Here is a 23,379-nt window from a genome sequence, read left to right on the forward strand (position 1 = left end):
GGCTTGTGATAAGTGTTTCTACTGTCGATGCATATCGCCTTTTAAACCAACGCACGAACGCACAATAATCCTAGACACTACACTAATCATCAACAACAGGTGAGCTCGAAGAACCGAATTAGCCGCATCGTAATTAGCACGATGATCTCGTCTTAGATGTGTCAGTTCATCTCGGATGTGTCAAGCGACGTACGAAGAACGGACCCCTGTAAAGTTATTTGGATTTTTACATTATTGTTGAAATACACAGTCCTGAAAAAGGGACGTTTGTATATATATATATATAATTTTATTTTTTAAACATCGTTTAAACCTTCAACCAAAACCAAACATTGTGATTCTTTGGTAGAATCTAAGCAGAATACTATAAACATTTTTATCTTTATTTTCAAATAAATAGTTTATTCTATTCCAAAAATAAGAAAACACACACACACACACACGCACGAGAGGGACAGTCCTAGCTGGAGTGAAGTGAGATGCGAGATCTCGCCCTCTGCGCTGTGGACTGGAGGTCACACCTTCCTGTGTTCTACTGCAGCAGAAACGACGCCTCCTTGTTTCATTCTTTACTTTTAACCCTTTTCCCCCTGTTATTTAGTTAGTGTAAGTTTTGGGGTTTTGGGAAAATATTACTAGTCGGTATTTTTGGTGCCGACATTGACTGAGCGTGTTTGAGAGGGAGGAGAAAGAGGAGGAGAAGTTAATTTCATTTCCTCCTCCTTACTCACTTCATATGAAAACATGGTGCATGGGCAGGTGCGGGTCTGATTTCACATTATTATTTTCCTCAGCCCCACCATGAACCACGCACAGTGTCTGCGGATTGTCGGTGGACATCTGTTTTAACAACTCTTCTTCTTTTTTTCTTTTTAGGGGTCAAATAGGAAATTTCTTGATTTGAGCAGCCCTGGCCCTTTAGCTTAGCTTTTATCGCTCCATCTCTTTTCTACCAGGCCATAGCGATGCGGACTTTACTACAGCCTTGATTTCTGAAGGGGAAGAAAAAACAAGGGAGGAAAAGGAGCTTGAGATTTTTATGGACCTGACGGATAGCTAGTAGCCGCTTCTCAGAGCGAAAAGGGTGGGAAATCATGCTGTATTCGAGGCGGCTGCTGCGGCTTTCCAGCCGCTCCTTCCTGGCCTTCATTTTTTTCTTCTCCATGTCTACGACCTGCCTCTACTTCATTTATGCAGCCCCTGGAATAGGTAAGTAAATCTCTAAATCTAGTTTATTAAAAATAAAGTCATATTCTGTATGACTAGATACTTTAGGCTTAATTAGCAAGCTAGCTTTAGGTAACCAAACTGTTTGGCTGTCTAGCTAGGTAGCTACATAGCTCAATAGCTAAATAGCTAATCGAATTTTTATTACCTCTGCTAACGGTAGGTGTTGTGTTCTTTAATACATGTTTAAAATGTTCGTATTTATTTTTTTTTGTAAATATGGAAAATAATTTGCTCAGTCATTTAAAGAAAAAAAAAAATCTAAATTGAAAGCTATATACTAACAAGCCAGCTAGCGCCATTTAAATGCTGCTAAACACCCAGTTAATAATGATAATTAGCTACTCAGCTAAGCAGTTTAGCAAGTTAGCCGGATGCTTAGCAACCGACCGACGCTTTGTGAACTGAAACACAGTGACTTTCAGGATTCAATATTACTGTATAATTTTTCTTTCTTTAGGTTTAGTTAAAAATTATTCAGTGGACATAAAGATAAAAATAAAAGTGTACATGTATGGAAGCCATAAAAGCAGATATTCAAATCAGTGTTTCAGCATGAGATTCAAAAATTTTTATTTGTATTTTTTTCTAAACAGTGGTTAGCACTGTCGCCTTGCAACTCAAGGGTCCAGATTTGATTTCCACCTCAGGTCTGTGTGCGTGTAGTGATCAAAGACAATCGCACATAAACTGTCTTCTTTGGTTGTCCACTCTGTTTTTGTTGCCGTCACTGTGGGTTTTAATACATTGTGATGATTTCAGGATATTCCACTTTAATATTAATCCAGAACGTCAGCGTAGTTGGGGTTGTCTCAAACATACTGTTACGGTTGCATCTATTACACAGAGTGAGCTTGGAGTATGTGAATCACCTGTTGCGATAAACCTGTAATTTCAACCTTGGCATTTTTATTATTTTTTTTAAATGCTTTTTTTTTTTTTTTTTTGCAGTCTGAGTTTTATCTGCTGTCTCATCATTTGGTATTTTCCTTTTTTTTTAAAGAAGCTCTTTAAAGGATGTTTGGTTTTTACGTATTCAGGCTAGAGGTAGCTTGTTGGCGTTTAGAGTTAGCCTATAAATACAATAAAAAATATAAAATTGTTTGTGTGCGTGGAGTTTGCATGTTCTCTCCGTGCTTAGTGGGTGTCCTCCCACAGTCCAAAGACATGTAGATTAGGTTAATTGGCATTCCTAAATTGCCCTATAATGGATTGGCACCCTGTCCAGTGTGTACCCTACCTTGTGCCCACAGTTTCCTGGGATAAGTGGTGTAGAAGATGAAAGACTAAATATTTATTGGTAACATATTCTGATGGACAAATACCCCTATTAAATAATGCTTTCAGAAGATGCTCAACAAAATTAATACAACAGTTCCCAAGCTTGTCAGTCTTTGCATGTGCAAACTGTTAAATAGCAAAAAATGATCTGTAACATGTATTGGCTCAAAACCAGCAGGCCTTTCGTGCCTCACCCGCCCTAGTTAAAAAAAAAAAAAAGTTTTGGTCATTTAAAGCATATTTAAAAACTAGAGCCCTATTCACGTTTGGTTAGTTTAATTTTACATGCTTTCTCAATAAAGCATTTTAAGCTTTAGGAGTCTGGAGTTACTAGTGGGTTGTTTTCTGGGAGTCGATGAGGGCAGTGGAACAGAGATGAACTGTTGACTCTTGTTTCAGTTTGGGGTTAGCCAAGGTTCCAGCAAAAATGAGTATTTATTAAACAGTAATTACATATCAACACAGAAATTAAGATGACATTGATTTTGCAGAGGGAGGGGAACAGCAGGTAATTCCTACGTCATTTCCTTAGAGAAGATTGGAGGAGAAAATGCAGGATGGCACGAGGGTTTTGTGACTACGCTCATTCAGATTGTAATAGTCGAAGTTCTTCAGGACAGAATAATGTAGTCATGATGATGTAATCTTACCAGCCAATCAAACCACTTAGCAGATTAGGGTTGGGTATCGTGTTTTTTTTTTTTTTTTAATACCAGTGCCGAAGGGATACTTTTAAAACGGTACTGGTGCCAAACGGTGCCTGAACCGATACTTTACAAAAGTCACAAAATAATGGTGGATGACTCAAGAATACATTTTTATTGAACAGAACAAAGTATATATGAATTTATAAGTAAATAAAAAATTAAAATTTTAGCAATTCTTTTGCAGAAATATCACCATATTTGCCTTTTCTGGATCATTTGTTTGCGTGAACACAAGATTTGCATTTTGCAATTAACAAATGCCATTAGCCTATATATAGCCTATATATAGTAGGCTAATAACATTAGCCTACTACTAACCTGCAGAAAGGCTGCTGTCGTCATCATAATCGGTGGACTCCTTTTGGATGGTTGGTATGACTGGGACTGGGGTCATCCACACTGATACTGTTGTCTGCAAGCTGTCAAACACGGTGCATATTTCTGCTTTTAAGTTAATTGTGTGTCCTCATATGTTTCATTAGATTTGATCCGTTTCCCCCTTTACACGCAACTGCTGTAAAACATTTGCAGCACGTCACGGTGTCGGAATCCTTTTTTGTGAAATATAGCCACACTTTCGACTGGTTAGGTTTAGGCATTTTAACGAAAGTTGTTTAATTTAGCAAGCTAAGAAAGCGGTAGACCACCTGCTGCCGTCAGAGCAAGTGTAACGTTAGTTGCTGCATTTACGCGCATCTTGGATAGTCTCTCATTTCCTGATGATTTGTGCTTTTAATTTTTTTTATCTAATCTAATAAACTTTTAATCTACAAAAATGAAATGTACAGTAACATTACTGCAACAATGTTTTGGATTTGTATTATCAAAGCTTTCCGAAGTTCTCAAGATTTTTCTAATTAAGAAATAATTAATTTTTCTGATCATTTCTGACACCCCATAAATGCAGTATTTAAATTTTACTAGCAATCATGTGTGTTGATGAATCTAATGCTTATTCGTCATATTCGTATATCGTCATAGCCCCAAAGAACAAATATTTTAATCGACAGTTCAGGCATTTAAGTGGCACCGAAATTCCCGTTCTGTTTCGGTCTAGTAAATACCGGTTATATAGGTACCGGGGCCGTATTGGCACCGGTTTTCGGTAACCAACCCTACAGCAGATTAGTGTCAATTGAAACAAAGGTGCAGTTTTAGCACATGGAAGTGCTCCAGAAGCCTTTGTGTGCTTATATTAACTTTAATGACTTGTTAGGTTTCAGTTGTTTCTATTTTCTGGTACACACAGCAAACAGCCTCATAATTGATCCTTGTTGAACCGGGCCATTGTTTCGTACTTTCTCTATTCCCTTAGGGCACACGGCATCTTTGGGGGAAACGGGTCTGACCTGCATCAAGTTCATTTACAATAGTGCTTGTAAATTTATGTATATTTTAAAACCAAGCACATCATTTTTCTTGGACCTACTCCTTAGGGTGTTAACACATTTTTCACACTATTCAGTTTATTGTGAAGACTCCTCACAATAATGCGTGTTAATTTCTGTACACTGGCACACATCAAATTGTAGTGTCTGTTTCAATTGATGATCTGTTTCTTAGTTAGACCCAGCCTGATGTTGTAATGCATAGCACATGCCAGTTTTTACGTACAACTTTCTAATACACTGCCTGTTCAAAAAAAAAGTTGCTATTTCAGAAGGGCCCAGTTATTTTGCTTCATCAAGCAAAGAAAACAACTAAGCAGATTTAAAACAACAGGAACTTAGTTAAGAACCTTTCAATACATTATAAAAACAGGAAGGGTGGTGGCTATCTGTCAACTATGTGGATGAAATGTGGTTAAGCATTTGCATGCATGGTAAAAAATCTGCAGCAAAATCCATGAAAGTAAGACCATTTCCATACCACACACACAATGGGAAGTCACTGGATTTGGACTTAACAGCTGCGTTTCCATAATAAAATCATTTGTTAGTGAGACTAATCATTAAAAAAAAACAATAATTCAGTTTTTGCTTCAGTAGGTAAGGACTAGGCTTGAAAACGTTATGTGATAATAAAATGGTCAGACCCAAAGTATGATAACATCTGAGGATTGCACCCATATGTGCTAATTAAACATCCCATTCCTTGTTGATTGGTATTCTAGGGATTTGAGTTCATTCAGCCACAAGGGCTTTAGTGAGAACGTGTGGGGTGTAAGCATTGTTCCAGTTAATTTCAAAGGTGATCAAGTTGGTTTTATTTCAACGTGACAGACCATGTGGTAATAGATCTCTTATCGAGCTCAAAAGCATTGTTTGTGGTTGTACTTCTGACACAAACACACACGTCTGTTTTTGCCAAATCATCATAACTGGCAGAGAGATCATTTATGGATCAGATTAAATGCATGTTTGTGTAAATTTGGAATATGTAAGGTATTCTTATCCAATCTTTCTCTTTTTTTTCTTGAGATTATCCAAACTCTAAAGTCACCTGTTTGATTTAAAGACCCAGCCGTCACAACATTTTTAGCAGCCAATGTAATTCTTTACCACCTCCTCCTTAATTTAAAATTCCTTTGCCAAGTAGTTGGTAATATTTTACACTGTCATACCATGATCACATTTACTTATCTTTGTGAAGCACATTTCTAGACCATTTGCTATGTACTTGACCTGAATTGGCATGGTGTAATGTAGAATGTTTTACACCCACATCTTTCTTCTTCTATGTCTTTCGGCTAATCACTCTGAGTAAATATGGGTGACTTCTCTAGGAGTCTGAAGTTTCGGTCAAGCAGTTTGTTTATAAACATGTCTAATGTTTTTTTAAGATTTTTTTTATTTTTCATTTAGTGATTTGTATTTTTTCCCTAGACATATGTATTCAAACAGTTCTTGTTAAATTGCAAATTTGCAAATGTATACTTATTGTGTACAGTAGGTGATTCATATCTTTTATAATGGTACAGTTTAAAACTGGTCCATTATAGCAACAGAAATAATTCAAGTCATGACACTCCAGTTGTGATCTTGTGATGCGTTTAGAGAGTTTCTGACCTTAAATGCATGTAATGTTGCAATACCAGCATTTCCTTGGGGGAAAAAAATTCACAGGGGTTGTCCTTGGCGAGCACTGTGACATTAGCTCATTCGGGAAACTAGGCTTATGTTAGATTTGATTCGACTTTTATTGTGACTGTACAGAGTACAGTACTTAAACTTCCTCTTAGCGAATGCGTCACTTTGAGTTTGACTTTAGGTTAATTTAAGATCAGTTTCCACTAATTTGTTGACTCCACTCTTTTGTCTGTGAGCTGTAAAAGTGCAAATACTTTTACATGCAATTTGTGTTTTACTGCCTCCACTACCATTGATCATGTTTGGTGGTATGGCAGAGCAAATAGGATAAATATATTATACTGGATAGCGTTGAATGCTATATTTTAGAAAGAAATCTAGTACTTTACTCACCAGTAACTTTTAATGGGAACATTTGCAACTGTCTTACCAACAAGTCATGTTCATGCAGTATTAGATCAACAACAAAAAATCATGCAGATACAGGTCAAGCGTTTATTATATACATTACCAGATCTTTTTTTTGCCTGTAGACAGCTAATAATTTTCCTCTAGCTGTCTATTTTCTGTGAACAGGTGTCCAGTGTAGCATCATGGTCCTGTGCTTGACGGGCTGTCATAGCTTGTCTGTCTCAAGATATAATTGCAAGCACTTTATACTTTTCAAAGGCTTTTATCGACAATTACATGACATTTATGCAAAGAGTCAGTATTTGCAGTGTTGGCCCTTCTTTTTCAGGACCTCTGCAATTAGACTGAGCATGCTCTCAATCAACTTCTGGGCCAAATCCTGACCGATAGCAACCCGTTCTTTCATAATCACTTCTTGGAGTTTGTCAGAATTAGTGGGTTTCTGTTTGTCCACCCGCCTCATGAGGATTGACCACAAGTTCTCAATGGGATTATGATCTGGGCAGTTGAAATTTTGACCCAGGCCATGGACCCAAAATTTCAACGTTTTGGTCACCGAGCCACTTAGTTATCACTTTCGCCTTATGGCACGGTGCTCCATTGTGCTGGAAAGTGCATTGTTCTTCACCAAACTGTTGTTGGATTGTTGGAAGAAGTTGCTGTGGGAAGGTGTTTTGGTACCATTCTTTATTCATGGCTGTGTTTTGGGGCAAAATTGTGAGTGAGCCCACTCCCTTGGATAAGAAGCAACCCCACACATGAATGGTCTCAGGATGCTTTACTGTTGGCATGACACAGGACTGATGGTAGCGCTCACCTTTTCTTCTCCGGACAAGCCTTTTTCCAGATGCCCCAAACAATCGTAAAGAGGCTTCATCTGAGAATATGACTTTGCCCCAGTCCTCAGCAGTCCATTAACCATACTTTCTGCAGAAGATCAATATGTCCCTGATGTTTTTTTTTTGGGAGAAATGGCGCAAATTGCGCAAAAACATGACGCAAGCTTTTAAAATTAATTAAAAGAAGCTTCGAGGCAGAAGATTTTGCCTCGATCATTGTAATCGAATTACTCGGGTTACTCAAGGAATCTATTCAGCCTTAATTTCCTTGTTATGAAATCTAAAGAATGCTCGAAAATGTGCTTTCATGTGTTACATGTCAGCTTGTTCTTGGATGCTAATCTGATCGTAGTGAGAGATGCACGTAAAGTGCTCGCCCTATCATCCGGAGATTGCTGGTTCGATCCCCGGGTGATGCTGTTACCTCTCACAGCCGGAAGCCTTGAGAGAGCTGATTGGCCGAGGGGAGGCTGAGGGGAGGCTCTACAGCCAATCAGGGGCGTCTGTGAGCTCGCGCACGTGGAAAGAAGTGTGTTACTCCGCCCCTAACGGTGCGTGAGCGAGCAGTTCGAAAAAGATGCGTTCGGCTGGCGTCACACGGTTCGGAGAAAACACGTGATAGTCTTAGGCCCTCCTGGCTAAATGGTAGTTAGTAGCCTTAATGTGGGAGCCCCCTAGTGCCGGGGAGGAATTGGCCACGACTAAATTAGCGAGAAAATTGGAGGGGGTTTTGAGGATGTGTTAAGTTCTTCACCCACTTCCAGAAATTCCAAATTTCCTTAACTACAGTGGGGCAGGAAGCAGCAAGTAATTTCTGACTCGGAGTAAAATTGTAGACCCGCAACGCCTGCCTGGCTGGTTGCAAACACACTCCTTACAGCTGTCGGTGTATCATAAGTTTTGGGTTTATGCAATATTAAAGCATTAGGACCTGCTGCTTTATTGTTTATAATAGTCATGATGATGCATCAAAATCTTTCAGTACTATTTTCTATAACTGAGTTATACAAATACAGCTGTCACTTTACAGAATTCAACTTTTATTGCTGTGCTCTAATAGAGTTTTCAAGTCAATTTTAAATCCTTGTGTATTTTTCATGAAAATTTTGGATCAAATGTATATTGACCATAACACCCAAGCTGACATTTTCCAAAATGATAAGTTTTACGATTAATCTTGACTGATCAGCGTTTACCTCTGAATAAAAGTCTGGCTGCAGAACTAGACATTGGTATTTGTGACCTACTGTACCTATGTCCTATTCTTACTAAAATTCCCTTTAACATAACAAATGACATAACACGAAAATTGGTAATATGTCCCCGACTTGGAATGTGATTTTGGATGGTTTAGGATCCAAGAAAGATTTGCTGTTATTTTTGATGTTGTTGCCTGTTAGTTAAGTTATAATTTGCTCAAAGAATGATCATTAGTGTTTATGTGCCAGTGTTCTGCATTGATCAGCACTTTCAGCTAACCCTAGTTAACAACACAGACAACAGCGACGCTAAAGTTGGCTTTGCTTGTCCATTACACAGCCATTTAAATTTTAATTTACATGGCCTCTCTGTTTACACCCAATTCTTAGCATTAATATACAGTGGAACCTTGGATTACAAGCATAATTCGTTCCCCCAAAGCGGGCTTGTATTCCAAAACACTCGTAAACCAAATCAAATTTTCCCATAAGAAATAATGGAAACTCAAATTATTCATTCTACAGCCCCAAAAAATAAATACATAAAAATAATTAATACAAAATATAAAGTAAAAATAAAACAAATTAACCTGCAGTTTACCTTTAAAAAAAAAAAGTAAAAATAATTTATACAGAAACATACAGCCTTATACAGAAACTCTGCTCTATAGCGATTCTTTAAAATGAAACACGACAGGCTGAATACAGAGAGGGAGAGAAAAAATGGATCTTTACCCTCTAATTAATGAGACTTGATTTTGCTTTATACGCGGGCCCAAAAAACGCGCTGTACAAACACGCTTACAAACGCAAAATAAAATGTTTCTTACACACACACACACACACACACACACACACACACACACACACACACACGTGGTCAGTGTTATAGTAAACAGTACACACATGCACGGATGTTGATTATACCAGTGAAAGACGCGCTCTAAGACCCAGCAGGGGAGACGATTACCCACAATTCCGCAGCGCAAGAGAGAGAAACTGTTGGCTCAGTTGTGATCATGTGATGCTTGCGCATGCCTGATGCATATTCCAAGACAATGCTCGTTTTTCAAGTCAAAATTGATAAAAAAAAAATCTTTGCTCGTCTTGCTAAACACTTGTAAACTGCGTTACTTGTAATCCGAGGTTCCACTGTAGAGTCTTGCTCTTGCGGAACACACTTTTTTACTTTATAACTATTATAAAGCTATAACTATATATTATTATAACTACAGTATGAAGCACACGTACAGCACAAAGTCTTCTTAAAAAATATTCTATGACTGTATCATAAATTTAAATTTTATTTGTCACATACACGGTCATACACAAGACAATATGCAGTGAAATGCTTATACGACCACTCGTGACCTTAAAAACAAGGTTATCAATAAGAATAAATCATGGAATAGAATAAGAATAAAATATAGGAAAAAAATAGGAATAAAAATTTGAAAAAAAAAGCATAAACTCCCATGTACTGGTGTCTTCCGTAAACTAAATGTGACCTCTGGACTGTGCCGACATTGTGGTACTGGATCAGCGATAGTATAATCGGGTTATTGCAGGTTTCCAGAAACAATGCTTACTTAAAACCCATTTTTAAACTGTGTGGAGGCAGTTAGTTGTACACAGGGGTATTTCCTAGCCAGGATGAGGTGGTTTGACCATAGTACTTTGTCTAACCTCATCAGTCTTAAGGAAAATGTAATTATGTTGCTTTTGTCTTTTTCCTCTTACCCACAGTCAACACGTACTTCTACAAGATGCAGGCTCAGGGTATAATGTTACGCGATAATGTGCGGACAATTGGTCAGATAATCAGATCATACACCAATAAGAACAGCACTCTAAATGGCACAGGTGAGAAAAAAAATGCACACACCCAGATTATCCGCAATCGTTTTAATGACTTTGGTGTTCAACTTAACTCTGTTGTTAATTTATCAATGTCGCATTAGGTTTGCTTGATTAAAAGGTGATGTATTTAAGTGCATGATTGTGTTTCCAGATTATCCAGATGGAAACAACTCCAGTGAATATTTTGCTCAACCGACTACATACCTCCCTGAGAATTTTACTTATGCTCAGAACCTGACCTGCCCTGAACGCTTACCTTCTATGAGTGAGTTTTTGCAGTTGTTTATGGAGTGATTTCACTTTTTTGTATGTTTGGATAAAGAGAAGTTAAGCTCTCATGTTTGAATTGCATTGCACACCACAAAGAAAATTCTGCATATTGAAAGTGTATATTTAGTCTAATTATTTGTGATGAGTTAGATTTATTTATTTATTTATTTATTTATTTATTTTTTTGACATTTAAGAATGTAAATCCCAGATATCATTTATCTTGGTTTTTCTCATATAGCTGCACAGAAACTGCATGTTTTTTTCAACAAAAATTGATGTGTGCTCTGATGTGTTATGCATCTGCAGAGGGTCCTGTGGAAGTAAATATGACCGAGGTTCCTATAGAGGAGGTCGAACTGCAGCTTAAACAGCTGGGCATCCAGTTTGGGGGACACTGGAAGCCCAAGGACTGCAAACCACACTGGAAGGTACTATAAGTCTACTCAAAAGATCAAGCAGGAAGAACAGTGAAAAAGTAATAAGACAAACCACCAAGTTCACCTTTTTTTTGGGTGTTTACGATTTTACGATTTATCAAAACTAAACATTAATTTTAAGCATTTTAAATAAATACTTTAAGTTTTGATAATCAGGTTTTTTTTTTTTTCCAAACTGGGTTAGCCTCTGACGATTTATTAGCCAAGTTTCACAGAGACAGTGTGTTTCCTAAGTGAAAGGGTGAATAACATGTGGACAAAAAGAAGGTGAGAAGACTACCTGATGATGTTGTTGAGAATGTTGATGTATTGCCCTTTTTTCATGGTGCCATTTACTGTGATTAGGTTCCCTGGTCCACCGGCTGAAAAACATCCCCCATACATTAAGTTCCCACCACGATGTATAACAGTGGGGGTGGTGTTTTTAGGGTTGAAGGCTTCTTTTTTTTTTCACGCTGAAAATGAAGACTACATCATTGTGGACAAACAATTTAATTTTTGTTTTATCTGAACAAAGAATTGAAGACCAAAAGTCGTCTTTGTCCAGATGAGCATTTGCAAAGGGCAAGTGGGCTTTTGTGTGCCTTATTTGGAGACGTGATGTCTTCCTTGGTCTGAGTCCCAGCGATGTGCCGTGTCCTTTGGACTGTCTGCCTTGAGATGTTGCTATCAGCAGAGCCCAGATTCATCAGGATGACCTTGGTGGTGATTCTTGGATTTTTTTTTTTTCCTCCTGGCCAGCACAGGTGTCACTTTTGGCTTCCAAACACGTCCTCTGAGATTTTTTACAGTGCAAAACATCTTGTATTTTTTTAATAATACTTTGCACTGTAGCCACTGTAACTTCAAAACATTTAGATATGGTCTTATGGCTCTTTACTGACGCAGTGCGCAACCGCAGGTCTTCAGTGAGCTCCTTTGTTCTAGCCATGACTGTCCTCAAACCAACATCAGAGAGCTTCTGTTTTTCACCTGTTGAGTTGATTAAAAACAGCTGTTCACAGTGAATCAGGGTAAATGGGAGGCTGTAGAACAGCTTGGACTATTTGGAATGGTATAGAACTTTGGATTTTCCCATATACTGTGACAGTTTGCAAAGGGTATAAATAATTTTGGACATGCCACTTTTTATTTAAATGTAATTTTCCCCACAATGATGCCTTTAGTACATCGTCTTAATATCTTTTGGGAGAAGCCTGTGTCATTTCCGGTAAAAAAAAAAAAAAAAAAAAAAAAAAGCTTGCTGGTTAAAAGTAACTTAGTCAGAAATTGTCAGGGGTATGAATAATTTCGGGCTTAACTGTATGTAAATATATCAAATTTCATCCTTTTTACGGCAGTTGGCATCCACTGCATTTTTCTGATTTTAATACCTCTCAATACGCTACGCCTCCTGTATCTGTTTATTTTGCTAGCGCAAGAGGAACCTGTCTGCTACTAATTAATCGATGGCAGATGGACAGGTTTTTTTTTTTTTTTTTTTAGATTTCTGGCAAATATACTTGGTAAAATTTTATGTATGGGAAAACTGTGTCTCTAAGTGAGGTCAAGTCAAAACTCAGTAATTGTGTACTAACTTTTTCTCTGTCTCCATTTCAGGTGGCTATTCTTATCCCCTTTAGGAATCGTTATGAACATCTTCCCATTCTGTTTCAGCACCTTGTTCCCATGCTTCAACGTCAGCGCTTACAGTTTGCGTTTTACGTGATTGAGCAGGTATGTACAGACAAACCTTGTCTACCTTAGTGTTAATGTGGACAGGAGGCTGATAATTAAATTTTTTTTTTCCCCTTTGCAAAAATGTTTAATTTTAGTTAGTTTAGTATGCACTTGCAGTGCTCAATGTCATCATTGCTACAATTGCTATTACATTTATGTGCGAAAACACTCTCAAACTTTTTGACCCAGCCTTTTTGTTAAAACTACAGCAGCACAGAAAATCTATCTGCCTTCATTTAATGAACAAAGAGAGATTCTGGTTATTCTGTAAAACTTGTACTGTATTTGAACCGTAAACAACAAGCAGAAGAACCTCCAGTGCAATCCTTTCTGGTGTGCTAAATAATTCTTGGGGCAGGAACTAAATGAGTTCATAGGAACTGCAGTCTATTAACTGAAATGTCGTTGTGTGAAAACTCACTTACAGTATCTACAATAGGTTTCTGACCTGTGTTAATAAAAAAATAAATGATGCTTATTTGATTATGCTGCCCTCACCTGGTGTATTTGGGCATTATCCTTAAGTTAAAGTAATAGTGCACATTTCCTCTTTTCGCGTGAGCCTTAATTAAGTACATTCTTAGTAATATAGTAAAGTAAAAAAAAAAAAAAGTTTAATTCATTAATTGTTGAGTAAATTTTTTATATTAACCTTTTTTTCCCTTTTGGTGGACATGGTGGAACCGTAAACTTATGTCAGGTTAACGTTAAAGAGCTTTCAGTACTTTACATTTGGATAGCTTTATACAGTTACAAGTATTTCAGGACTAGGGTAAACATATGGATAAGTAGAAATAGGAAATCACTGCTTTTATTTTATACAAGTTCTTTTGCTTTTGGTTAGCTTTTGTATTATAAACTAGTAAATGACTTCTGAAGTAACTTGATCCTCGTCTGGATACTGGATACAACTAGGCTATCAAACCACAAGGTATTCTGATTAGCATATAACTTTTCTCATATGAGGTATCTCAGAAGTATCGGTGCTGAAACACTGTTCCTGATTTTGTTCCATCGGTCTTGTGTTAAAGTGAGCAAATGGCATGCTGCACCCCAGCCACTGGATGCAGTGCCGGTCCCAAGCCTAAATAAAATGGGAGGGTTTCATCAGGAAGGACATCTGGCGTAAACCTGTGCCAAGCTTGTATATGTGAGGATCAAATAGTCCGCTGTGGCGACTCCTTGTTGGGAGCAGCCCGAAAGAACAACAACTTTTAACAAATACATAAATAATCAATGAACCAATCATTTCATTAATATTACATTATTTTCTTTTGCAATTATTTGACATTTGTGTAACAGTTCATCAAAGGATTTATTAAAAGATGCATTTACCATCTCAGGGAGTTTTTCCTTGCCACTGTAGCCTGCAGCTTGCTCACCAGGGACAATCTGCTCATTTTGATTCATGCACACTCACATTCCATACAGACTTAAATAATTATTTTGGTTCTGTAAAGCTGCTTTGCAACAAAGACAATTGTTAAAAGCGATTAACAAATAAAATTTAATGGAATTATTTAGTAAAATTAAGGGGAGACCTCCTTTATGATAAGTTCTTATGCTTGGACAGCAGTTCTACCTGAGAATGCCTTATGACTAGTCAGTACATCATCGAGGGAATACAACATCAGTCTATATACATAAGATTGTTGTCTCTTTGTCAGAGAGACGTCAAAAAAATTGTTTTGATTCTGAAATTTACTGCCTGAAGGTAGTAATTACCCTTAACAGTAGTATATTGTTGCAGCTCTTTTCTGCTCATATGCAAATGTTTTGTAATTTTACAGTATATCATGTCCATCTTATCCCTGTTTCCCCTTCAATACCTTGGTCTTTTTTTTCCAGGCAGGTAAACAGCCTTTTAACCGAGCCATGCTGTTTAATGTGGGTTTTAAGGAGGCAATGAAAGACCTGGACTGGGATTGTGTGGTTTTTCATGATGTTGATCATATCCCGGAAAATGACCGGAATTATTACGGCTGTGGTCAGATGCCTCGTCACTTTGCCACAAAGCTGGACAAGTATATGTACATGTACGAATTAACAGTTATGGATTATATGTTCCATGTTGTATTTTTGTAGTGCAAACAACCACATTTAATGAATACTTAGGCTTATGTCTGCCCCATGCTTTGAGCAATCATGTGTAAACAAAATAACTGTTGTAACGAACCAGTGAATCACACCCTCACTGATAGAGCTATGTTAATATTTATTGTCACAGCATGTGTGTGTGAAGGGGGGGTGCAATCCTGTTTTTTATACAAAAAGCTTTGGCCTGTTAATATCAATCATCACTTGAATGCCACATCCTAATTTTGAATTGTTGCTGACCACGTGCATCCCTTTATGGCCATAATTTACCATTTACAATTGACTTATAAAGGCTACTGCAATTGCAGTAGTGTGATGATGCATTGTCACAAAGCAAAAATCATATCTGGCTGTTTTCATGAACATGACAGTGAGTTCATTGTTCTCCTGTGCTCTCCTTAGATCTGAATCTAATAGAGCAGCTTTGGTATTTGGCAAATGCAACTAAAAAAACAACAAAAAAAACAATAAGTCAAAAAGGCTATTTTCAACATGATGTTGAATCCATACCATTTAAGGATTGAGGCTGGTTTGAGAGTAAAGTAAGGCCCTACCTAGTATTAGTAAAATGGTATCTGTATGTAGATCATCAGTACAGTGGAGCATTTAAGAAATTAATTATATCTGTTACAATATTTACAACCAGGTTTGCATTTGTCAATATACAAATAAACGTCATATGTTTGCGTATTTGTTTTTTAGTTTGCCCTACAATGAGTTCTTTGGAGGAGTGAGTGGGCTTACAGTAGAACAGTTCCGCAAGATCAATGGTTTCCCAAATGCATTCTGGGGCTGGGGAGGAGAGGATGACGACCTCTGGAACAGGTGGGTAGATGTGTGTAGGTAACTAAACACTGATACCCTACTCAGTGTGCACAGCTGCCTTTTTTTTCTTTAATTAAAAACTACATTATTTTAATGTTAATGTTTCTGTTGTGTCCCAGGGTGCACCTAGTTGGCTTGAACGTGACCAGACCAGAAGGAGATATTGGCAAATACAAATCAATTCCCCATCACCACCGAGGAGAAGTGCAGTTCCTGGGAAGGTTAGTTTGATCTTTACCCGTCTGTCTTTTTCAACACTGGCTGCTCTTAAAACATTTTACATATTACATGAAAAAAACTGTTTTTTGGGACTAAAATTGTGAGAATTAGGTCTGCTGATGGTTGTGGTAAATTAGAGACGATAAAAGAAACTGAGGATGAGTTCAGCAAATATATAATTAAAGTTTACACTTCTTTGCATCAAGTGAAGGTTAAACTAACACTCTGTTTAAGTACAACGTTTAAGTGCTTATAACCTCCAGTTCAGTGACCCGTGCTGACGCATCTCACTTGCAGCCATGCAGTACTCTTTATGTTAATTTACATCTCCCTCTCTCTCTCTCTCTCTCTCTCTCAGGTACAAGTTGCTAAGGTATTCTAAAGAAAGGCAATATTTAGATGGCCTAAATAATCTCCAGTATTCTCCAGAGCTCTCTTTAAGTAGTCTGTATAAGAACATCACCGTTCACCTGAGCCCTGAGCTTGCCCCCATAGCGGAGTACTGACACCTGTCTGTCCGTGCATCCTTTCCACCCAGCCATCAGTACATGAAGAGAACCGACTCAGCATCGTGGACAAGAGTGTGGCCTGAACATCGCATACGACCACCTTAATAATCTTACGACCAAGAGACAAAAGGTTTCAAGGCCTAAGTACTAGAAATGTTTGTATGAGTGCGCGAAGTCATACTTATGTTTTTGTGTGCGTGTGTGTCCCAATGCATGTCTCTGTTTATGCGGCTTTAGCTACTCAAATCACAACATGCTACAAAAAAAGGAGGGGGGGTGGGGGTGGGGCGCGTCGGTGTCAATAATTCAGATGTTTACTGCAAAGCCTTAACTGATTTTCTTAGGCTGTTATCACTCCAAGTGTCAGTTCTCATTCATGCCAACAGTGTAGACCGCTCAGTTTTACAACTCGACAGCAAATTAAATGCCAATACATATTTTATGGCACGTTTTGTATCATGTAGTATTTTAAGGCATATGATGATTTATGTATGTACTGTAAATGGTCTTTTTGGCCTTCCTTATTTATTAAAAGTATATATATATATTTTTTTTGAGCACTCCAGTGACGTGTGTGTATCACGAGCGTCGCATTTTTTTTTTTTTCCTTTTTGCGGGCTGTGAGTGCACCAAGGATCACGACTGCTCACTGGATCCTGTGAGGTCATGCATCATTCCAGTGCACATTCTCTTACTTTGGCAGCTAACTGTCTTTACATTAAGCCCCTTACCCCACACCTTTCCGTACACACATGGACCCGACAGTTTAGGAATTAAAGACAAATGAAATTGATAAGTGTAGTCTGTCAAAACACCAATATCAGCTGCATGCCTTTTTTTTTATATTAAAAGTTGTACATCATTTAATGTTTTTTTTTTTCCCCTTCTTTTTGTGCACTGTAAAAGTAAAGAAATCGGAAGGGAGGGTAAAATGTTATTGCTGGTCATTCACTCGAAGAGTTGCTAAGCTGTCAAGTACGCAGCTGCTAAATGCTAAAAGTACTATAATAATGCTGTGTGTATGAGGGTGAATGTGAGTGTGAAAGTGTGAGTGAGATCCTCCAGCCGTGTATGCATATGAAGTACCTTGTGATGTTGCACTCTAGTCATAAAAATAAGTTGGGCCTGGATGAGAGAGTGATGTCACCATTACTCTTGAATGGCATGAGAGTAGAGTTTGGGCAATGAAGACTTTATGCTGTTAAAGTTTTGAGCTGTTGGTGGGTTGTGCTTTTCTTTGTACATGTTGATTGCCTTTGTATATACAGCCTTACATTGAAGATGATTCATGAGTTGGTTTATTTTTTATGTGAATTATTATTTTGCTAGTGAACTGTTCTGTTAATTTATATCTGTTCTAATTAGAAAACTTATTTGGTATTCTTACACTCTCCTGTGTTTGTCTGAATGTTGTGTGTTCCACTGAAGTCAGAGCATATCAGCAGTGCTCCTTGTGCACTCTCGTCTTTTCCCTGAACTGCAGACACTCTTATCTAATCTTGAAGCTTGGGGTAATGCCCTCTGTTTCCCCAGCTTGCACAAAGTCAGCCCACTGTTCTGTGGTTCCTCCGCTCTGAGCTGTTGCCTTGTCAAGTTGCCCTCACATGGGCTGTTTTTGTTGTGCCGTTTAAGTAAAGGCCTTTTGTGTGTGGGTAAACCATTGCTCACTGAAAAGGTTTGTACTTGTACTCAACGAGACCCAAGTTTATTGTTTACACATTTCTTTTTTTTCTTAAACTTTTGATCATAAGTGCTTGCTATGTTAGTTTTATACAAATATGCTTTCGACCAGTGGGGTAAGGAATCTGAAAGTATTACAATTAAATTTATAAAATGGGGTTTAAGAGGTGGAGGTAGATATGACAGTGACTGACAGTAGAGGTGCCAAAGTCCCATTGTGCCCCACTTTTTTTCCTTTTTTTTTTTTTTTATATTTTAAAGTTTCCTGTTTTCACCTTTGTTGTTGTCTTGAGGTTAATTTGGTACTGTATGGGTTCTGTCTGCTGCCAATATTAGCTTAAATAAAAGGATTAGTTTGGCCCAAGAGAAAAAAAAAATCACAACTAAACATCAAACTTTCAACCTAAATTTGATGTGTCAAATTGAATCAGTGTTGTTTTACATAAAAGGACTCGCCCCTTAAGCTGTTAAGTTGGAGAACTGAGTTTTTGCTTCATTGTGTCATGTTATGGAGGAAATTAACATGAAGAAAAAAAAAATACATTATCGCACCCTACTTTGACTATCTAAATAGGAGACAGTGTTTGGTGGTGGATGCCGGTCAGACAGCAAACAGCTGTGTTTTATTTAAGTACATGACGTGTGCATCACTTGGACTCAATCTGTTAATTTTCATGCATAAATGTACTGAACTTTCACTCTTAGAAACAAAACCTTAAGTTTTGGGCAGGCGCGGGGGGGGGGGGGGGGGGGGGGGGGATGGGGGTTGGGGTGATGCTTACTGTGTTAAATGATGTATCTTTACCAAGGTGCTCGCAATGTGCAAATTGTAAAATCTTAAGCTATCAGTAAACTTTATAAAAATAATCACTAATAACTTATGATATTCTTAAAGCATTTGAAAAAAGATAAGGTTTCCCAGTTCAGAAAGTGTTTAAGCCTTCTATCTTGTATGACTCATTTGTTCAGGGTGTATTGTGTCTGAAAGTTTTGAACGTGACCCATTTTTAACCATCACGAGGTGGCCTGTAGGTTTGAATCACCTTTATCTGAAAGGTTTTTATTCAAAACTAAAGTTTCTCCTTGCCCCCTTGTCCATCTAAGACTATAAAAACATGGAGAAATTTAGAAAATTTAGGAAATTCACCATTACAAATTTTCAGAGTGTTAAGTTTTCTTTCATTCTTTTCCTTTTGCAGTATTCATATTTGTGCCTTGAGTTATTTTCTTTACACACTTGCATTCTTGATTGACAGTTGCAGTGAGGTGACTGTTTTTGATGATTTCAGACATAAAAATAATGTCAAGCTCACATTCTTTTGGATATATTTAATTTGAATTTAGATTTAAATGTGTAGTCTTTTGGAAAAAAAACAAAAAATGAATACATTGGAGCAGGAAGTCAGGAGGACCCTTTTTGCTGGATCTCATACAGTTTTTCAGGGTCCATCTTTACTTTAATGCTCTTTTTCAAAACTCCATTAATCAAAAACTAGAGATATCAACTGCTTTGACTGATGTGCACAATCCTGATGTTTCTGCCTCCCCTTTCTTGCGTTCTTCCGGTCTGTTCACTGTGTTCTCGGTTTGCTCACTGCATTACACTCTGTACTGACCAATAAAAGAGTTTATAGTTGAAAACCTATTAAGAGAGTACTTGTCTGATTGTGCTCATCATGGTGACCTGTTAAGCTGTTTGTTGTAAAGGTATAGGAAATGTGAGTGGCAGGGGTACTCGGGGTGATGTGCATACTGTTTTTAGTCGTGTTCTTTTCCCACTACAGCTGTTGTGGTGTAGGAGAAAGGGCTCAGTAAGAGGGCCAGAGTGTAATGACGATGTCCTTCTGCATGAGCTTCAAACACCACCTGCAAGCAGCAAACATCAGTCAGGACAAACCTTTACATAGTGTTGGACTTTATTCATAACCTACTAATGCCTTTATGAAAAACGGACTTGGAAGCTCTTAATGAGGGTTTGTGGACAGGTGTGTCTGTGTGCTATGTTTGGCACAATTGACGCACTTGGTTGAAGTCCAAAAGTGGATTCAGAGTTTCTTTTAACAATAATATTTACAAAATGTCAGAATCCAGTTTTTGTATTTGAATTCAGATACCCTCATACTCTACTACATACTCTCAAAGGTGAGCTTTTTTTTTTTTTTTTCTTCTTTGAAAAATTGTCGTCAGTTCAGTCGCAGGGTTGACCCAAATTTGTAAATGTTTTTTTTTATTATTTCAAATAGAACTTGCTTTAAAACAATTTGGGGAATTTATTTTTCTTCCTAGGAGAGTGAACCATGAGTCTCTGGAATCTTCTGGCTAAATCCGAAAGAGCATTTGAAATAAACCTGAAATAAGAACTTCTAGTAAATTCTTTTTATACAATGTTTACTCACTTCAGCAAATTCATGGAATGGTGTGCGACCTTCTGTTTTCCAGTAGGCTTTGGTGTCGAACTCGACACGGTACACACCAGGTTTGAAATCCTCCTCTTTGAGAAGTTCATGAACCTCACCAGCTAGGTTTGAATGCCTGAAGAGAGAGACAATATTGTGAAATTCTTGAGAGAACCAATTAGTATGTGAGGGAAGACTTAAATCTCTTCCAGGAAAATTAGATTCCTCACAGAAATCAATGATGAGACTGTTTCAACTATCAATGTCTTTTTCATCTTTTTTGAAAATTGAAATACACAATTCAATTAAACAGGGAACACCTTGTAACCCAAAATCTCAGTTTTACAGAATCTCCTTAGCACTTCACGTTTATTTTAGTGAAGATTATTTATAACCTTTAGGTAACCAAACCAACGTTCATAAACACTAATCTCTCCACTTCATATTTGTCGTACAAAATAAATTCTTTAAAATAAACTGTGTGAATAAACTAGCAGAACTACTCGAGATTTTCTTACTGCACTAAGATATTACAATCCCTACTTGATGTCCTAAAATGTATCACCTCTTTTCTGGATGTCCTCTTACCCGCTGATGAGTTTTTCCCATATTCCATCAGTGCCTTGGCGGAACACCGTAAGTGCCACGTTTCCAGCAGGTGCACCTTTCAATGCGTCTAGGATCTTTACGTTTAAAGGGCAATGTACATCTGAGGCTCCATGACGCTCCTGAAAGGCGATGAAAAACATAATTGCATCCTTAAAGTATTTTTACATTTGATTTAAGTAACTACAAAAATAAAAACAAAAATCAATTATTGCTTAAAATGTATTTTGTGATTTTATTTAGCATTTAAAACTACAAAACATTTTGAATCCCTCTATATGAATGATTAATGTTGATATTTTTTTCAGGATGCTGTATCACTATTTAAAATGAGCATTACTCATTTCATAATTAATGATGTACAGTATTTTTATAACCTAATCTAAAGATTTGACATTTTGCCTATGATTGATTTAAAAAATTGACTTTAGACTTAAAAAAAAAAAACCTGCCTATATGTCATCTTGCTTAAATCTTTCATTTGAAAAAAGATGAACTCTGTTCATGGTAACTTACCACTGGAGCAGCCTGACAGCAGAAGAATACCAAGGCAAGAAGCACAAAAATGATAGCTTTGGCCATAGTGAAACACAAATGCAAACACTGAACGTGTGCCTTAAATACTTGAATCTGCTCTTTTTTTGAGTGCTTGGGTGACTCCGGGCGAAAGCCGGGGTGTTGCCTTTACATAGCAAATAACTGGGTAATGTGTAACTTCAAGCTAACCATGCCTAGTGTTAATTTTAGTCAATTACTCAATTCAATAGAGATACAGTACTTATTGCACAAAGAAAATTCTTTTCTATTAGATCATGATTCTAATGTAACATTTTCATTAGTTTTTTCTCCATATTCAAAGCTGCATGTCACATTAAAGAAACCTATAAATACTCTATAAACTACCTTATGCAAACATTGTTTTTAAATGCACTGCTCCAGACATTGACCCTCTGGAATTGCATGGTTGGTCCACTTACTGAACGATTCAGTGTCGCAATGCTAATCAAAAAAGATCAGTAGTATTCACTGGCTGTAATAATATATACTGAAGAAAAAAAACATTTTAGAAGAGGTGATTGGCCTGTGTTAATCAATAAAAACAACTAAGGAGTTTTTAAAGTACTGGAATTGGGTTAGGAGCTGTCAACACATTATTAAAACCTGCATGGATAGTGCTAAACCCTCAATTTCATGGACAGAATATGGTCAGAGAAAAAAAAAACATGATTGGAGATCACTTAGATCACTGTGCATGGTGTTGCATATCTTAAAAAAATAGCAGAAATTAGAGCTATGTTTATTAGTGAAAATAAGAGCATTTACATACACATAATGTCATGAGAACGTCCAGGGTCAGAACTAATCATCTGTGTGGCCACAAGAAAACCACTTGTTAGTTTTGAATTTGGTATGGAGCATAAAGATTGGACTTTGGAGCAATGGAAAAGGGTATAAGAACTCACAAGCAGCCACTAGGGATGATCGTTGCATTACTCTTGAATAGGATCAATCCAGGAGCAATGCAACATCATCCCTAGTGGCTGTTTGGGGAAGGGGTTAAATGATTAATTTGATGGATTACGGTTCAAGGTCCCAGATTCAAACCCCACCACCACCACCACCAATTTGCCACTGTTGAGGTCCTTGAACAAGGCCATTGACCCTGAACTGCTCAGAGGTATGAAATAAAAATGTTAGTTGATCTGAATCAAGGATGTCTGCCAAATGCTGTGAAAATAGAGGCCACTGTACAAGCCTCTGGGGGCAGTGTTATGATCTAAGGTTGCTTTAGTTGGTCAGGTCTAGGCTCAGCAACATTATGTTAAATTAAATGAAGTCAACTGATGACCTGATTGTACCGAAGGAAAAAAGTCAGCTCAGACATTCTTGAAAGTCTGAATTATTTGCCGAAGATTAGTTATGAAAGATTTATTACTGTTATTGTTAAAATAGTCTCATCTATCAGTTTCAATGGTCAGCTACATTACTTCATGACGTCTAACTGTTTGTTACGTTTGAGCTAGGGTGAGTAAACAATAAAATCCAGCCAGCTGGTTGTGCAATTT

At 37.5% G+C, this 23,379-nt stretch overlaps 2 protein-coding genes across 3 annotated transcripts; one reads left to right on the forward strand and one right to left on the reverse strand.

Moving 5' to 3' along the window:
• The first annotated feature begins 484 nt into the window (after window positions 1–484).
• b4galt6 (UDP-Gal:betaGlcNAc beta 1,4- galactosyltransferase, polypeptide 6) lies at window positions 485–18,019 on the forward strand. Of its 2 annotated transcripts, none has more exons than XM_053489104.1 (10): window positions 485–606; window positions 877–1,209; window positions 10,440–10,556; window positions 10,705–10,818; window positions 11,132–11,253; window positions 12,862–12,978; window positions 14,830–15,017; window positions 15,781–15,903; window positions 16,023–16,124; window positions 16,481–18,019. In XM_053489104.1, exons 2-10 carry the CDS (start codon window positions 1,095–1,097, stop codon window positions 16,626–16,628), a joined length of 1,146 nt encoding a protein of 381 aa, XP_053345079.1. In that variant the 5' UTR covers window positions 485–606; window positions 877–1,094; the 3' UTR covers window positions 16,629–18,019. The 2 variants fall into 2 exon arrangements, with proteins under 2 accessions (XP_053345079.1, XP_053345078.1); XM_053489103.1 differs by lacking the exon at window positions 485–606 and adding an exon at window positions 633–759.
• A 1,804-nt stretch (window positions 18,020–19,823) lies between these two features.
• ttr (transthyretin (prealbumin, amyloidosis type I)) lies at window positions 19,824–21,967 on the reverse strand. The gene is made up of 4 exons (XM_053489105.1): window positions 21,830–21,967; window positions 21,296–21,435; window positions 20,708–20,843; window positions 19,824–20,177 (listed from the first exon to the last, which is right to left on the reverse strand). Exons 1-4 carry the CDS (start codon window positions 21,893–21,895, stop codon window positions 20,070–20,072), a joined length of 450 nt encoding a protein of 149 aa, XP_053345080.1. The 5' UTR covers window positions 21,896–21,967; the 3' UTR covers window positions 19,824–20,069.
• Between the last annotated feature and the right edge of the window lie 1,412 nt (window positions 21,968–23,379).

The sequence above is a fragment of the Clarias gariepinus genome, chromosome 27, assembly GCF_024256425.1.
Source record: "Clarias gariepinus isolate MV-2021 ecotype Netherlands chromosome 27, CGAR_prim_01v2, whole genome shotgun sequence".
NCBI classification, from domain to species: Eukaryota; Metazoa; Chordata; class Actinopteri; order Siluriformes; family Clariidae; genus Clarias; species Clarias gariepinus.

What these genes read in the sequence shown, in the direction of transcription:
- b4galt6 (XM_053489104.1), top strand. Translation starts at nt 1,095, where the DNA reads ATGCTGTATTCGAGGCGGCTGCTGCGGCTTTCCAGCCGCTCCTTCCTG. An exon ending in CAGCACTCTAAATGGCACAG is followed by an intron (nt 10,557 to 10,704) that starts GTGAGAAAAAAA and finishes TTGTGTTTCCAG; the next exon opens with ATTATCCAGATGGAAACAAC. An exon ending in GAAGTGCAGTTCCTGGGAAG is followed by an intron (nt 16,125 to 16,480) that starts GTTAGTTTGATC and finishes TCTCTCTCTCAG; the next exon opens with GTACAAGTTGCTAAGGTATT.
- ttr (XM_053489105.1), bottom strand. Translation starts at nt 21,895, where the DNA reads ATGGCCAAAGCTATCATTTTTGTGCTTCTTGCCTTGGTATTCTTCTGC. An exon ending in GCTGTCAGGCTGCTCCAGTG is followed by an intron (nt 21,436 to 21,829) that starts GTAAGTTACCAT and finishes ATCGCCTTTCAG; the next exon opens with GAGCGTCATGGAGCCTCAGA. An exon ending in TGGGAAAAACTCATCAGCGG is followed by an intron (nt 20,844 to 21,295) that starts GTAAGAGGACAT and finishes CTCTCTCTTCAG; the next exon opens with GCATTCAAACCTAGCTGGTG.